Source organism: Equus quagga, unplaced genomic scaffold, assembly GCF_021613505.1.
Source record: "Equus quagga isolate Etosha38 unplaced genomic scaffold, UCLA_HA_Equagga_1.0 HiC_scaffold_4311_RagTag, whole genome shotgun sequence".
Classification (NCBI taxonomy): Eukaryota; Metazoa; Chordata; class Mammalia; order Perissodactyla; family Equidae; genus Equus; species Equus quagga.
Window position 1 is genome coordinate 16,882 of NW_025793769.1, and position 17,446 is coordinate 34,327.

The window sequence follows — 17,446 nt, forward strand, 5'->3', positions numbered from 1 at the left end:
TGGGCATGACTCTAGAAGGCGGGGCTGTGTTACCTCAGCTCCTTGCTTCAGGGCTCGAGCAAGCTTTTGAGGTCTGTAACTTGTGGAAGACTTCTGGACACAGAATGGCTGATACCCCTTGATTTTGTACAGCTCAGGAACCTGAGGGCGAAAGGAGACGGCTGACTGCATGTCCTTAAAAGCCTGTCACCGTTTAGGGGGATCTACTTCTCAACAGCGTTTCTGAGCTGCCTGACAGTAAAAGGAAATAAGCGCCATGTTGTAACCATCACATCGTGGCAGTTACCACTTTGGACCAGCACTGGAGGGACTTTAGTGCAAGTCCTGAGCCCTGTTCTGGGTCCCAGCACACACGAGCCTTCACAATTACCCTCCCACAGCATATGGCTTAACTGCAGACATACACCAAACACTAGTTTGTCCATTTAAAGTGTTTATATTCTCAAGAGCAGAAGTGGTCACACACCTCAAGATAGGCTGACTAACTTTTGTTCACTATCTTGTGTTTTTCTTAAAGTTTCTAGGATGTGAAGTTCAGATAGCTTCATGTATGCATAATAGAGGGTATAATCACAGAGTAAAGACCCTGGTTTCCATAAGCCACGTTGGGAAAAAAGAATCTGTTATACCTCACACATACCATAAAATAACAGCAGAAAAATACACACAATATTCCACACAGTATAATCTGTAATGGAACAAAACTAATCAAATAATGCAGTTCAGATCAAGAATATTTTGTTCACTTTATAAGAAACCCAATTAACTAATACCATATGACAGTTCTGACCTGCAGCTTGAGGAAGGAATAACTCTGCTTGAATGGAATTTCTGAAGATTTGATTGGGACCGGGCCAAGGCCGTCGGGAGCCTAAAATGTGAGAATTCCAAAAATTGACGCATAATCAACATTGAGCAAAAGCGCCCATGCTTCTATTTTCATACATTTCCAATATTAAATGAACAGCTCTGCTCTCAAAGTGCCCCTTCCCACGACCACAGGTGCTGCTTGATGTGTGGCGCCTGGAGGCAGCGTGGCCACCCCTCCTCCTCGTCTCTTAGTGAACGTGATTCTTCTTTTTTATTTTCTATAGTTATGGACACTGCAACATGCTGCCCAGAGTCCCCTTCGGGCTTCAAGGATTTAGTGCCCCAGCTGCTAGGAGTCCCGTTGGTAGAACAGCTCCCAGGGGTCAGCCCTCCCCAGGAGTTGCCTTGGCTGAAAGGAGCCGCCTCACTCATCACGTGCCCGTCCTGGGCAGCCCGCCTCCAGTGACAGGTTGAAGCGAAGATGTAAAGGCCAGGTCCTCTCACTGTCCCAGCTTTGGAGCCCCTCAGGAGTTCAGCGAGGCCTTTGTCAGGATTGCCGCCCTGCGTCGCTCTGTGTACTCCTGCCCCCGCCACGTCCCCTCCACAGGTCCCATCCCAAAGCACTACCTAATGACCCTCCTGCATGCTAATCTGCTTGGACACCGGAGCACCTGGACCAGCGCCTGACATTTTATGGGCACTCAATAAATACGGTATTTCACCTAATCTAAGACACCATCATTAAATTAATAGGATACAGTGCTAACATGCCATCAATTATAAGACATCTCTCAATTTCAAAGATGCTAAATATGAAAAAAGTGATCTTAGAATCGATGAAATATAGTATTTATGGAACTAAAAAATTCTTTATAGACAAGAATGCTGAGAATTCTGTTTTTCATCAACCCTGAGCAACAGAGAAATCTTTACAGAACTAACTAAAATATCAAGTGAAATGTGTAAGCTTTGAACTATACCAAAACAAGGAGCTGGGCCCCCAGCACAGTGATGCTCTCTCTTCATCCCTCCATCCTGTCCACTCCGCTAATTATTGACTGCCAGATATTTATTATTGCTTAAAAATCACAGATTTATTTTTTCCTAGGAGCTAAATATTCTGATCTTTTAAGTTGTTTAATTATCTAATGCAAAAAACACATGGAATTTCTAAAGTCAGTTCTGTAACCCTTGAGAGGATTAACCTGCAATGCTTAACGCACCCGATAGGATGCGAATGGCAAGTTTATTCTTTGAAACTAAAAGAATTATGTTGTATATGTACTTTCAGTATCAATTTAAACACACTTTTTATTGCTAACTACTTAACTTGGGCAACATTTTATTACTGGCTATGTGACCTTATGCCTCAGGTTCCTCCTCATCTGTAGATGATAATCTTACCACGTAGATTTACTGAAGAGGAAGTCAACTGATACAACTGAAGCATTAAGACACTGCCCAACTCATGGAAAATGCAGTGTAAGGTTAGCTACCGCATTTCCTATAATGCATTAGTGCCCCATGGGGCAAGAGGGATGAACTGTCATGCCTCTTGCCACTGAGAGACACAGAGAGAGAGAAAGAGAGAGAGGGAGAGAGAGAGAGGAGGAATTCTGAGTCTGATGGGTTAGATTGTGAGATTCTGGGGCCATGTTCCCTCATTCCTAGGTCAGGTCATGGACCTGGGGGCTGCCCTTCTCTGGCCTCTCCGTCAGCTGAGCAGGGCCTGTCTCCTGGGGCCAGGCCAGGCCGTCTTGTTTCTCTGTCTGCCCGTCTGCTGTGAGGCCTGGTTCCCAGGCAGTCAGGCGGGGCTCAGGGCTCTTGCTGGGTTCCAGGCCAGGAAGGACCCAGCCCAGTTTACCCAGGAGCTCTGCACAGGCGTATCAGGTGCCAGGCAGGTGGCAGTAGCTGATATCTGGTTTCCCATTGGTCACAATTCCCTGGGCACAGGTCTCCCTTGGGAGCCTCTGAGGCGGAGGTGAAGGGACTGAGCCCAACAACTATCTCTGCCTCACAACCATCCGATCATGCCCAGGCCCCACCCCCAGCCTCGCAGCACCCACCAACTCGTTGGAGTCCTGAGGAGCACTGTGGGACGGGAAGGCGAAGGGCAGGACTTCCCTGGGCGACACCGAAAACCGCCTGGAATAATCGTCGTGACCGATCAGCGGCAGAAATCTGGAGGGACTCTTGTCTACGGGTGAAACAAACAGCACTTTTGGGGCGTTCTTAAGGCATTTCTCTGTGAAACCACCGTCTGTGGTTGCTTATTGAATTAGTGGGTACTTGCCACACAGCATTTCCAAAAGAATATCGTTGGATGTATGTATTAGACCCATTTTTATTTTCTCTTTTGTTCTTTACCTCAACAGCCACTCCAATTTTTTAAAATTTTATTTTACTTTTGCTTCTAAAAAACAATAATTCCAAATGAAAGTATCTCTGATGAATATTCCCTGTCCCCGTTAGCAAAGAAAAAGATTAAATTAAAGAATCATATTGAAGACATTTTCCAGGTATCCATACATACTTCACAGGTAAATGTTACAGCATTTTTTTAAAAGAGTTTCTTTATTAGAAGCTTGAATACCAGAGACAGAAATAATAAAGGAGGGAAAAAAGAATAATTAAAATGCAATAAAATGTTATGAAAAACAAAATACCCACTGGATCTTAAAGGAGAGGAAGCAGAGGGGAGGGGGTGCTGCTGGGGACCGAGGGCCTGAGCCTGAGGCCCCCGGGCCCCTCCTTCCCTTGGGGCTGTCTGGTCTCGCTCCCCGGCCCTGGTTTGGGGCACTACCCGTGGAGGAGGGATGGGGTCCTGCTGGTGTGACCGGACTGAAGGGCCCGCCCACTGCCTGTGCTCTGCGGGGCTCCGAGCACCCCCACCAGCCCCCCCCCCCCCTGGTGGAGCTCAGCCCACCCCCTTGGCAATGAATGGAAGTCTTTTCTTGCCTCTGATGATGGACTTAATAAACAGCACTGGACTAAGTAAAAAAAAAATTAAAAATCAACACAGTGCTATGAAAAACAAAGTACCCCTCTGGGTCCTGGAGGAAGAGGAGGAGAGGGGCTGCTCCTGGGGGCAGGGAAGTGGAGCCAGGCTCAGGGGCTCAGGCTCGGGAGGGGAGGAAGAGTGCCAGAGGATCAGGGCCTGCCTGTGGATCTGCACACGAGCCACCGATGGAGAATACAGGACATGGCTTTTGGGCTCCCAGAATCTACTGAGAGTGGGTGTCAGCCCCGGCCACCCTGGGGATCAGAGGATGGGAAGTTCTTTAAGTAGCAAAGATCATACAATATAAAAAACTTTATGTGCAAATGCTAGATTGAGACAAGATGCAGCCAATCGACAGTATAAATGATGACTATCTTATTCTCTTGGGTGACAAGAAAGAACAGAGGGCACAAAACAGGAGGTTGAACCACCGCCACCCTTCAATGAGATTACAACTTGGTCAGGTCGGGTGACCCTGCCTACTACCAGTTGGGCAGGTATTTCAGCCAAAGCTGCCATGGAGGTCTGATTTGTCACTGGTGGGTTGAATAATGGCCCCTCCAAGGTGTCCCCATTCTGTTCCCCAGAACCTGTAACTACGTCACCTCACATGGTAAAAGGGACTTTGCAGATGTGATTAAGTTAACGGTCTTGAGATGGGGAGAGTGTCCCAGGGAATCCAGGTGGGCCCAGGGTAATCACAGGGTCCACAGAAGAGGGAGACAGGAGGGTCAGCGTCAGAGAAGGAGACGTGACGACTGAAGCAAGAGGTCAGAGTGATGCGAGGAAGGGGCCACAAGCCAAGGAAGGCAGGTGGCCTCCAGAAGCTGGGAAAGGCCAGGAACAGACTCTCCCCTGGAGTCTCCAGAAGGAACCAGCCCTGCTGACACCTTGACTTGAGACTTCCGACCTCCAGAACTGTAAGATAGTAAATCCGTGTTGTTTTAAGCCATTATGTTTGGGGTGATCTGTTACAGTACCCATAAAAAAAACTAATGCATTTGATTCATGAAAATATTTTATTTCTACACAGCTAACTTCATTATAAAGAAACCTCGTGCTCAGAGGACTTACTGGTCAAGGCGTTGCGATTCTTCACAGCTGTACTTTACCTGGTGCTATTGACTGTTGTCCTTTAGTGAGCCTTCTGAGGATGGTCCCTTTGTCCATGTCATGAACAGCACTCAACATACTGAGTAGTCGTTGATGAACCATGATCTGGAATTAGAAAGAATAATGATCTCAAATTATTAATCGGTACATGCTCATTTTGGCATTCAATTTAACTCACTTTCCCCAACCACAACTAAGGGCTGAGGCCACCACTCTAAGTCAGAATTCACAGGGAGAGTGGCACGCTGCCCTAGGCTGAGGCCATGGGGACGTCAAGGTCTGGGTAACACTGACCTGCCTGAATACAAAAAAAGACCAGGTTGCCATTTGGCCTTGTCCCACCCAATTTATGAGCTCTGGTTTTCTCTATTTCCAGGGTGGAAAGAATGACTAGTTCTACGTTCTTTCTTTTCGGTACATGTGAATAGTAACGCTCCCGCTGTGTTAGCTGCAGAATTGAGGGACAAACTGAAGGGGCGATTCTGTAGAAATAGGGCTCTGGACTTTGGGCAGTGCTCAGCGTACACCGCTGTGCTCTGCATTCCGAGCAGATGCTAATGAAGGTGAGCACTCCCTGTGCACAGAGCTGTGGCTGAGGGGACCCTTCATGCCATGATTAACACTCCTTTCCATCCTGTAAAGGACTCTCTTGTTAACAAATATTATCAAGTGGCTACTGTGTGGCCAGTTCTGTGCAAGGTCCTGGAGATACAGGAGGCAGACCACGTGCTGCCCGAGGGAGCCAATGTTCCTGTGTGTGTGTATGGGTGGGGGTGGGATGGCAACAGACACTTGACCAAATAAACATGGTGAACGCCATGAAGAAAATAAAAGACAGTAAATGCATGAGGGCATGACTGAGGGGCTGAAGGGGGTCGGACTGGCAGGGATGATGAGGGAAGGCCGCTCGGAGGAGGTGAGCTTTGATCTGAGACTTGAAGGATGATCAACGACGATGATCTTGGGAAGAGAGTTCTGGCCAGAGGAACAAGCAAATACAAAGATCCTGATTCAGAAACCAAGGAGATGGTTTAAGGGACAGAGAGAAATCCATGTGGTTGTGTAGCCTTGATAAAAATTGTGCGTCTGATTCTAACTGCAATGTGAAGCCTTTGGAGGGTTTCGCCAGGGGAGAGGTATTACCATCTTCAAGCTTTGGGGGTACTACTCTGGCTGCTGTGTGGGGACGGGAAGCAGGAAGATCTGTTGCAGTGGTCCAGGTGAGAGATGAGGGGGTGGCTGAGCTGAGGAGATGGCTGGAAGTCATCAGGCTGGGACTATATTTGCACACCGAACTGACAGTACTTGCTGGGGAGTGTGAGCACAAGACTGAGCCATCACTCAGAGTGAAGCATGTAGCTGCGGACGGTACTTTTTTCAAGCTGGAGGGTTTTCTCCAGAATGTCCAGGGTGGTCCCATTAGTGGGAAGCCAGCCCGGCCAGTATCTTGCTGCTGTTTGCCCGTTGTTGGCAGCTGTGCTCTCTTCCCTCAGAGCACAGCTTCGTGCTGCCTCTTTGCACCACTTTTCTCCTCACAGTCAGCATCTTGCGGCACCTCTGTTCTGCATATACACAGAGCCCACCAAGACTTCAGCAGGGATGCGGGTTCCATGGGGCCTTGGAGGTTGGTGAGCAGGTCATTGATGCAGCAAGCTCTGCCTCTGCCTGGACCGTCAACAGTCCCGGCTGAAAGCGCTGCTGGAAAGATCATTGGTACCATAAACTTTGGAGTCCCCTGTATGTATTCACACATTTAATCCTCATGGACAACCCTGTGAGACAGGTCTTACTGTCATCCTCAGTTACAGATGGGGAAACAGAGGCCCAGAGGTTATGTAACTTGTCCAAGATCAGAAAGCTCCTAAGAAGTAGCACCAAGAATTAAGGGCGGGCAGTCTGGCTCCAGAGTCCAAGTCTTTACCACTGCTCTCCCCTGCTTGAGGGGCGGCTCTGCCCACCGAGGGAGCCACTCTAGTGGCAAGGACAAGAGATCTACAGGCAGCATATGATGCAAGAGGCACCACAGAGATCGCTAAGTGCTGAAGCTTACAAGGACTGTTTCTTGGAGGAAAGGCAGACTGCGCTGGCTCAAAGGACAGTCACTGACAGATGGAGATGGAATGGCATCTCAGTTGATGGGCAAGGGGCAGAAACACAGGTTTGTAGCAGGGAATGAGCTGGTGTGTTTGGAAGAAGACAAGGACTGAGACAACCTAGAGAACAGGAGGCAGCTGGAGGGGGTGTGGGTGCAGCCAGACCAGCGGCTCACCTTCCACCCTTTATTGGCATTCAAGGCTAAGAGGTCATTTTATTTTGATCACAGGAAGCCACTGGAGGCTCGCAATGTGCTGGGTGGAAGACCAGCGTGAGGGTGAAGAAGGCACAGCAGTGAGATGACACCGTGAAGGGGAAGCCATAAGCCTGGATGTTAGAGACAGGATTCCACAGGAATTCTCAATTGTCCTTTCTAGAAATAACTGATCAACATCCAATTGTTCTAGAGTTACCATATGACCTGGCAATTCTACTCCTAGATATATATACCCAAGAGAATTGAAAACGCATGTGCACAAATTGTACACAAATGTTCACAGTATCATTATTCATAACAGCCAAAAAGTGACAACAACCCAAATGTTTCCAAGGATGGATAAACAAAATGTGGGACATCCATACCTCGAAAACACATTAAGAGAAAGAAGCCAGCTACGAAAGGCCGTGTGTGTGTGATCCCATTTCTGCCAAATGTGCAGAAGAGGCAAATCCACGGAGGCAGGAAGCAGACGAGCGGTGCAGCGACTGCGGGAGCGAGAGGCTGCTCGCGGGAACGCGGGTTCTTTGTGCAGCGATAAAAATGGTCTAAGGTTAGACAGTGCTGCTGTGAATACACTGAAAACTACTGAATCGTCCAGTTTCCAAGAGTGAATTTTATGGCATGTGAATTATATCTCAATAAAGCTGTTATAACAACCTCACCGTTCAATTTCCCTGTGCTGATGACTAAACACATTGCGGTTTCAGTCTGGTCCTGAGACTTACCTTGCGTGCTGCTTGTTGAAACCGTCTTTGCGCCCTGAACCTGTTGACCCAAGTATTATTCGTGAGTGGATCAAAACTGGGATGAAATTCCTGGATTTTCTGTGAACACAAAATATAGACACATCTTCGATTTAAATTTTAACTCCTGGCATAAACATTTAATAAAAATGTTTTAGAGTTTGATCCCAAATCAAGTTATTATTTATTTGTCCTGCCATTTAATGAGCATTTATTAAGCACGTTTAGTGTACATAGCATTATAGGGAATACTTCTTGGGTTGGGGGTCAAAAGTGGAAGACAAGATTTGGGTTTTAAGAGATTTACAGTCTGGTTAGGGAAGCTCAAGGAAACACATGTGACCCTGAGGAAGAAGAATAAAGACACACAGAAACCAATGCCACATGGGGGGCGCTGGCACGGCATCCAGAATCGAGAACAGTGGGCTGTGGGATCCTCGCGGAGAACGAGGACTGTTTTGGTCGGCCCTGCACCGAGCACCAGCACAGGCCTGCGTATGGAGTGCAGTGTGCATAGGTCAGTAAATGAATGTGGAGGAAAGGACGCCTGCCACAGCCTCAGGCACTGGAGCTTCTCGAACAGGGAGACGATATGAAGGAAAAGGCATCAGAAGTGAACTCATCTCACGCTGGCCCACGCAGTGGGCTGGAGAGGAGAGGGAGGAGGGGCGGATACAGGAACAAACAAGCTGTTGGATTAGCTGAGGGTGAGCCACGAAGGCCGGGCTTGGGTGTGGCCTTGTGGAAGAGCTATGGCAAGACTTCGTGGCCAAACTAAATGTGGGGAGAAGAAAAGAGGTAGAAATAATTCAGATGTGGCAAACCCAGAAAAGAAAAGCGGGAATGATGGAGGTGGGGGAGATTAGGAAGAATTGCTTCATTGTTGAAATTAAAAATTGGGGTTTTAACCAGAAACAATTATATGACAGAGATGCTCAGATGGAGGGGCTACTGTCCCCATTCTAGGTTTGAGGACACTGAGGCTTCAAGGCTAAGAGGGCTTCTCCTAGGTCCCAAATCGGTGGTAGAGCTGGGACCAGAACTCTGGCTTCTGACCTCCTGTCTTGTACCCTTCCCACAAGGGGACCGGGCAAGGAACAGAGGCCCAGGGACTCACCAGGAGCACCCGCAGATGGGCTTGCAGAGCAAAGGGAAACAAAAAAAGAGATCAAGAAGGAGAAAGTAGAGGGGTGGAAAGGAGGAGCCAAAGTATATAATGCCGTTCATTTCAAGGGAAGCATTAATTACGAGTTTTGATGCTTTACTCGCAATACGTAAGAAAAAACACTCTGCAAGTGTAAGCACATTAAAAATTATTAAATGTCCCTTGGTAAAAGGATTTCTATAAAACTGTTTAGCGTTTTAAAAATAAGCATATAAAGAGCTGCTAATAATTAGATTTCAAGGAAAGGAAAGTTACCCACTTCTTTCAGATTGCGAACAACCCGTGTGTGGTTAACTTCTGTCTTGAGTCGCTGAAATTCCTCATCCAAAACAGGATCTCCTCTATCCAGCTGGGTTTTTAATCATCAAAAACATTAAAATTGAATACAAGTGTACCAACTTTATTTCTCTTTAAAACTGGCAGAAACCCATTAAGCAATTGGACAAACCCACCCATGGAGTTCCCGTTGGGAGTGGTGGTGACGGAAGTAGGTTATAATGATCGTTATGATCACACTTACTGTTTAAACACAGGGATATTCTATAGAGGCACAAACCCAATACCTTCTTTTTGTAATTAGAGGACAGTGTCTCTGGAAACGATTTCTGAGGCATTTAAAACTCACAGAAAGGATTTCAGGAAACCATGTAACCATGGGAGTATAGAGCTTTCATTTTAAAGAAACTTAATGTCCCAGTGAAGTTTTAAGCCCCTCTGAGCTGATTATCCAGATTGTAACAAAGGCACGTGGTTCCTCCCCTTTCCCGGTGGTGGACCGGGTCTGTCTCTTCCCTGGAGTGAGCGTCCCCCAGGCTGCTCCCTTCCCCGATGGCCCCTGAGCTCTTTCCTCTTCCCCAGGGGTCACGGGTCACTCCCAGGAAGGCAGGCTGGGCTTGGGTCAGTGGCGACACCCACATGCCTCCATGGAAAAGGGGGCCGTGCAAACTGCAAAAACTTGTTAGCTTTTGTCTACCTGCGGTTTTTCATATTTGTTTGTTAGGTGACTTCTAAAACTAGCTTGGCTCTTAGGTACATTGTTCACAATCATTTTTAGAGACTTCACTGAAAGACATCTATTCTGATCACCACATTAACACCCTATTCAGAAGTAAGAGAGTTCTATTGTTGTCGCCGAGGTGGGGAGCTGTCTAGCTCTGATTTGCACATATCAGGAAGTTGAGTTTGAGACCGTGGACCTCAGATTCAAATACAGATTTCATGGGGAGAGACTCAGACCACACCCCACACCTCCCCACTAAAAGTAAAATAAAACAGGCAATTTAAAGAGGGATTGGCAAAGAGGTTGTTAGTAGAAGAAAGAGGAGGGAGATTTCTGATATCTTTATCAAGACTCTACTCATTTATAACGAACATCTCAGAATTTAGGATTATTGACCGTCTCCTCTGAGTAAAAGCTCGTCATCCTTGATGGTTCGTGCTGTCCAGCTACAACGCTGACTCCCCCACATCCTCCATCCAGCTCTCTTTTTCTGGTTTTCTACCATATGCCTTGGCCTCCAGGTTTTTCTTGCCACTGGGCCACCTGCCAGGATTCAGCAGCCAGTAAAATCTCCTGGACACACAGTCAGGTCCCTGCAACACTTGCTCTCCTACTATGCTGGGGCCTCGGGGTCCTGGTGAGTGATCCTAAGGATGTGATGGCTCGTTTCCAGCTCCCCTCACTCACTTGTGCAAATGCTCACCACTACCCCTGGCCCCTCTCCAGTCCCTGTTCAGCACAGTCTCTGCAGCTGGCCTTGCTTCCTGGATCAGCCGGAAGACAAGGCCACACACACAGCCTTCTACAGACCCCTCTCTGCATGCAAACCTGACTGTACCCCGAGTCCGTCCTTCCTCGGCTTCTCCAGTCCTTCCTCCTGTTCAGACCCCATCTTTCCTCTGACCACGGCCTCTTCCCAAGCTTCTTCAACCTTTTCCTCCGTGATTGCTCTTTGCCCTCAGCCTATAATGTGCTCAAGTTCTTGCACCTCAAAAACCCCTGCCTTGACCCCTCGCCCCACAATGGTCCATGTCATTACTCATCTCAACTTCTCAACTATCGACTCACATCTACACATTCCTCAAGCCATTACAATTTGGCATTTTACCTCCACGAATCTACTGGAATCGCTATCCCTGAGGCACACAAGGACCTCCAATCCACCCAATCGAAGGTGTACTTTTCAGGCCTTATTGTCCTGGAGCCCTCGCACTTGACTGATCCCTCCCGGGCTGCTTCCTCTGTGTTCTCTGGACCTCTGACCTCTGACCTCCCTGACCATTCCTCTCCTGTCTCCTTAGTGGTCCTGCTGCCCTCCCCTTAAGTAAGAAGTTCTCCAGATTTCCTGCCATGAGCTGCTGCCTTTCTCACACTATTCATGTTCCCCAGGTCACCACGCTTGTTCCGTGCTCTCAATCTCTACCTCGATGCTGCCCACTCCCAAGTCTCTGTCTCCAGCTCTGTTCCTTCAGCCGCCACCTGGATGACCCCAGTCACCCCAGATGTAACATGTCCCAAATTAAACTTTTCATCTTCCCCTTAAGCCAGCTTTTCTTCTGTCTCTGAGATTTCACGTAAAACCACCACCATGCACCCAAGCTGCAAACCTGGGCATCACTCTACCTTCTCGCTCTCCTTACCCCTCACCTCCCATTTATCTACAAGTTCAACTCTATCCGTGCCCTTAGCACTTTAAATCCTCTCTTAATGTTGCAGCCCCTTCTGGACTGTGACCTTCTCGAGCGCAGAGACCGTGGCTTATTCACTAGCACAGAATCTTCCATACAACGGGCGTTCACTAAACGAATCAACGGCTGGGTCTGCCTGTCAACCAAACGCTGGCAGTTACAGCCTTAACTCGCACACTGACCTGCTCTGCCACGTCTGTATCACCTTCATCTTGAAAACAGAAAAAATCATTCCCTCGTGGGGCTGAGGAAAATACTTGATATTTTGTTTTTAAAATCCCATGCAAAGAATCTGAACACATCACACTACGTTTAAATGCCAATCTAATGTGTGCTTTTCCTGAATGCTACGATTTACCAATGTAATGATTGTACATTCTTTTGCTTGTCTTATGAAAAATAAAGAAAATAAGACATATTTATTCAAATATCTTATTTGGACTCCAAATAGGAAGAAAAATGTATTCCATATGAGAAATGCATTCATATCTGACAACAGAGTGTTGTTCCCCAGCCCCTCCTACCCCCGCCCGCGTGTGCAGTGCCGAGTGTGGGAAGCTCACACCCCCAGCTTAAATCTACGTGTTATGGCTGAATTGTGTCCCTCCAAGCTCCATATGTTGAAATCCTAACCCTGGTACCTCAGGAGGTGACTGTATTTGGAGATACGGTCTTTAAAAAGGTTATTGAGTTAAAATGAGGTCATTAGGGTGGGCCCTAATCTGATGTGACTAGTGTCCTACAAGAAGAGAAAGGAGACAATGTGGAGGCACTCGGTCATCTACAAGCTAAGAAGAGAACGGATCCTTCCCTCACGTCCCTCAGAAGGAAGCCACTGTGCCAACACCTCCATCTAGGACTTCCGGCCTCCAGAACTGTGAGGAAATAAATCTCTGTTGCCTATGGCACCCAGCCTGTGGTGCTTTGTTACTGCAGCCCCTGCAAACTAAGAAATATGTGATGGTTCCACAAATCCTACCAATTAAGTCCAAGCCCCTGTGACACGAAGCCCAAGCTGGATCCTCTCTCCTCTGCCCCATGTGTGTCGTGTGCTTCAGTCCTTATGGACCTGTCCCCGGGGTTCTCTGCACCCGTCCTGCGTGTAACAATGTCTCTCACGCCACGGTGCGCCCAGGGGTTTCGCCCAGTCCCACAGGTCCCGTGTCCACCCTCCCTCTCCCTGAACTTACAGGTGCTGCCTTGGCGACCCAGGTACGGCCCCTCCCTCAGTTTTCCCCTTTCTGCTCAGCCCCTTTGAGCATCTCTGACTTGGAACTTGTGTGTGTATCTGGTGTTGGGGTGGCTCCTGGTCACTGTCTGTGGGTCTCTCTGACCTTCACGCTCTGCAGATCATGGGACGGGTGCACCTCGTGCTCAGAATTCCAGCCAGAATTTGAGCCTTTCCCTCCCTCTGAACTGAATTCCTCTCTGTCCTCTTTACTACTTTTCAAAATTATACCATGTCCTCCAGGAAGCTTTCCAATTAGATGACCTCTCTCTCCTCTTTGGATCTGAATCCCCATAATGCTTAGTAGAGGGCTCTCGTGACACTTACAGCAGCCTTGATTTATGTTAACAACTAACTTGTCATCAGCCTTCTCCCCTCCCAACTAAACTAGAAGTTTTCTTCCTCTTGACATGGCATCTTGCATGTAACAGGAATTCAAAATATTCAGTGAAATAAATGATTATCAAATTAGCAGTAATTCTGACCTTATATTTGGTGTTTACTCTTTGCCACTCTTCAGTAAGGTCTGTTTTAAATTTAAAAGACATTTGATCTTTACCAAGGTGCACTTGCCTAGGGAGAAAAAACCCAACTTTCAGAACCCATCAGAATACCATTGTCAACTTTAGGATGGAGTGTCTTAGCGATACTCCACCACTGAAAAGGGAGGCTGAGATATCAGAGGAGACACCACGGGGGAGAGACATCGTAGACACTTCAACAATATAACCAAGATGAACAAAGTGCTCTGCAAAAGGAAGCTTATCTTCTAGTGACATGCACTAAAATATTTGTGAACAGAAAATCTTGATGCTCAACATCATCAGACATTGGGAAATGCATATCAAAACCATGGTGATGCAGCACTTCACGCCTACTAAGATGGCTATAATGAGGAGGATGATGATGATACTAATAACAAAGGAAAGTAACAGGTATTGCCAAGGATGTAGACAAATTGGAACCCTTGCACACTGATGATAGGAGTGTAAAATGGTGCAGCCACCATGGAAAACAGTTTGGCTGCTCCTCAAAAAGTCAAACATAGAGTTACCACGTGACCCAGCAATTCCACTCCTGGGTATACAGCCAAAAGAACCGAAAAGATATGATCACACAAAAACTTGTAATTAAATGTTCATAGCAGAATTAGTTATAATAGCCAAAAGGTGGAAACCACCCAAATGTCTGTCAACTGATGAATGAATAAACAAAACGTACTATGTCCACCCAATGGAATGTTATTCCGCCGTAAAGAGGAATGAAGTACTGACAGATGCTACGATGTGGAACAAACTTAAAAGCCTGTTAAATGAAAGAAGTCAGTTACAAAAGGCCCTATATTGTGCAATTCCATTTATATGAAATGTGTATAGTAGGCAAATCTATAGAGATAGACAGTAGATCAGCGGTTGCCAGAGGCTGGGGGGAAAGTGGACTGAGGAGTGACTGCTTAATGGGCATGGGGTTTCTTTTTGGAGTCATGCAAATGTTCTAGAACTAAGTAGTGATGATGGTTACACAACATTGTGAAAATACTAAAACCTCTGCGTTGTACACTTTAAAATGGTTAAAATGATGAATTTTATGTTATGTGAATTTTGTCACAGTTTTAAAAACTCTGGTACGTAATGTGTCTATCATGGAGCCTGGTGCCTGTTCAAAATAAATAGGTAGCTAGGATTTAGAAAGGGGAGGGGGTGTCTGGAGAGCTGGTTTAGATTAAAGGAGACTAAAGACACATGAAAACCAAACACAAATTGTATAATCCTTGATTGGACCCTGGATCCCTCCTCTCCACAGACAAAAAGCCCAGGTAAAAAGGGCAGTATTGGGACGCCTGGGTAAATTTGAACGTGGCTGATTATTTCATATTGTATCAATGTTAAATTTCTTAGAAGTAGTTACGGTAACGCTGGAGCACGTGCTGTTCTTAGGCTACATGCGACAGTCTTTAGGCCTCAAGGTATCGTCAACTTACTTCAAATGGTTCAGGAAAATAAAGGACGTGTGTGCATCTGTGCACGCGTGCACAAATGTGTGTACACATAGAGAGTGAGGGGAAGTGCATGTGGCACAAAGTTAACAACTGAGGAAACTACGTCAAGCGTATATGGGTGTTACTTGCAGATTTAAAATCTTTCAACAAAAAGGGAGAAAATATTAAGTGAACAATCCAGCATTCGAAATTGAATTTAGGATGTGATTTCAAGTATGTTACAAAAAAGCATAGAAGGAAGGAAATATACCAGTGGTGACAGTGATCATTGCACTATAGTGGTTTTTTCCCCTCTCTATACTTCAAAAAAAAATTAAAATATTTATTTAAAAAATAAAAAAAATATTTTTCAGGTTTTCTACAATGACAACGTGTCCATTTTTTATAACAGGAAAAGAGTATTTTTTAAATGACCTTGAGTTACTTGGCATACTTGAGGCCAGACCCTGAGTAGAGACCCACACTGTCGCAGAGGGAAATAAAGGGCACGCCCTCGTGCCAGCAGGGTGACAGGGTGGGAGACACCTGGGAAGGTCCTCAGCTCAGGGTGAGTTCTGTCTGTCTGGGAAGCATGGAAGCAGGGGCATGGATGAGGCAGCCTCTCAAAGGCCTTTCCCAGGAGTCTCTTTTTTAGCTCAATTCAAGAGTGTTTCAAGTTTACTTTCGCTGAAACTGTATACACGGATACGCCTGGTATGATCTGGTAAAAAACTGTGAAAAGGGCTCTACTTTGAGTGTAGGAGCCAGGCTCCCCATAAGGCCCTTGGGGCACACAGCACAGGGCACAGGGGGCTCACGGTGGGGCGAGATTTGGGGCGCCTGCGTCACCCAGCTCTGTCCTGGAGCAAGAGGGGTACTGGCAGCAGTGGCCAGCAAGGAGCAGTGTCCCAGCTCCTCCCACAGTTCACTCTGATTCTGCCACTGTCTGGTCACACTGAGGAAAGAGCATGGTTGGTCACATTGATCTATTCCTAACAGAAACTTCATTCTGAAATACAAGGCCGTGCAGAGGGGAGAGAATAATCAAATTTTCGAAGGGCATTAAAACTCATTACATTTCATTGTGCCTTAGGTATAAAACGCCATTACTAAAAACATTGGACTGTCACTTGATACAAATCATTGCTCAACACTTACCACTTAAGGTGATTTTTGATCTCTTCATAAGTGTCCCGTCTGACTTTCTGTTCAAAGAGTGCTTCCTTCATCTGTCTTGCCCTTGAAATCTCATTGCCTTGGTCCAAAACTGAGGGAAGGAGCAAACAATGATTATACCAGTAACCAAAACACAATCGTTGGCCGAGAGAAAAACAATTTCTAACAGCAAAACCTCAGAGCGCCCTGACAAGGTTGTGTCTCGCCCATAAACAGCACACGTGACGAGCAGTAATCCTCTCCTATTCTGCCCAGGGGCTGACTGACGGTGGGCCAGCTGGGTACCTTCTCTTAATTCTTTAATCTTCAATTTTCCTGGTTCTTGGTTTAAAACGGTTGCCACAGCAAATGGATTTGATAAGTCTACTGGAAATCTCAAGTTCTGATATTCAATTTCCTGGGAGCAAATCAGGAGGGAAACTCGTTATTCTGCCTCTCCGTCCCTCCCTCCATCCTGCTCAGCACGGAGCCCACCTCACCTTAAGCTTTGGAGGCTTCGTCTGGGCTGGCCGTCGGTGAAAGTTTATACGTGTCATTGCCTTTTCTGGAGGGATGTCTACTTTCTTAGAAAGAGCATTCAGCCTTTTGAATTCTTCTAATCTATAGTTTGAGACAGATATTCAATTAGTATAGAATCCAATGACTCAAGGCTCCTATTTTTGTGTTCCGTCTGATAATGCCATGACTTACAGTCCATTAATTACTACAGCTAAGCTGAGAATCAAGCTGTGTGCTAAAACTGGGTCAATTAAAAGAAATGCAATCTCAGTCCACCAGTGTATAATCACGTACTTCAAAATAGCCCGCCAACGGCTCCTTTTCCTTAGATTCTCAAAGAAGAGAACAAGTGGAAAACATGACAGGCTGAAAAATGCTCTCATGGGCTAGCATAATTTATTTCTAGGCTGTCAGTTTTCAATAGCTAAATTTAAGAAAATCTTGAATGTAAGACCTGAAACCATAAAACTTTTAGAGGAAAACATTGGCAATAAGCTCTTTGACATCGGTCTTAGCAGCATCTTTTTGAATACCATGTTTACTCAGGCAAGGGAAACAAAAGAAAAATAAACAAATGGGACTACATCAGACTAAAGCGCTTCTGCATTTTAGCAAAGGAAACCATCAACAAAACGAAACAACAACCCACCACCTGGGAGAAAACATTTGCAAATCATATATCTGATGAGGGGTTAATTTCCAAAACATATAAAGAATTCATACAACTCAACA

At 46.3% G+C, this 17,446-nt stretch overlaps 1 protein-coding gene across 1 annotated transcript in view; it reads right to left on the reverse strand.

Moving 5' to 3' along the window:
- LOC124232283 (cilia- and flagella-associated protein 221-like) overlaps positions 1–17,446 on the reverse strand; it is a 37,191-nt gene that overhangs the window by 16,488 nt on the left and 3,257 nt on the right. The window contains exons 2-11 of the mRNA XM_046649244.1: positions 16,696–16,816; positions 16,502–16,613; positions 16,199–16,307; positions 13,548–13,635; positions 9,406–9,495; positions 7,964–8,062; positions 4,924–5,029; positions 2,877–3,007; positions 791–871; positions 34–141 (exon numbers count right to left, since the gene is read on the reverse strand). Coding sequence (XP_046505200.1) covers positions 34–141; positions 791–871; positions 2,877–3,007; positions 4,924–5,029; positions 7,964–8,062; positions 9,406–9,495; positions 13,548–13,635; positions 16,199–16,307; positions 16,502–16,613; positions 16,696–16,816 — 1,045 coding nt within the window. The remainder of the gene's footprint in view (positions 1–33; positions 142–790; positions 872–2,876; positions 3,008–4,923; positions 5,030–7,963; positions 8,063–9,405; positions 9,496–13,547; positions 13,636–16,198; positions 16,308–16,501; positions 16,614–16,695; positions 16,817–17,446) is intronic.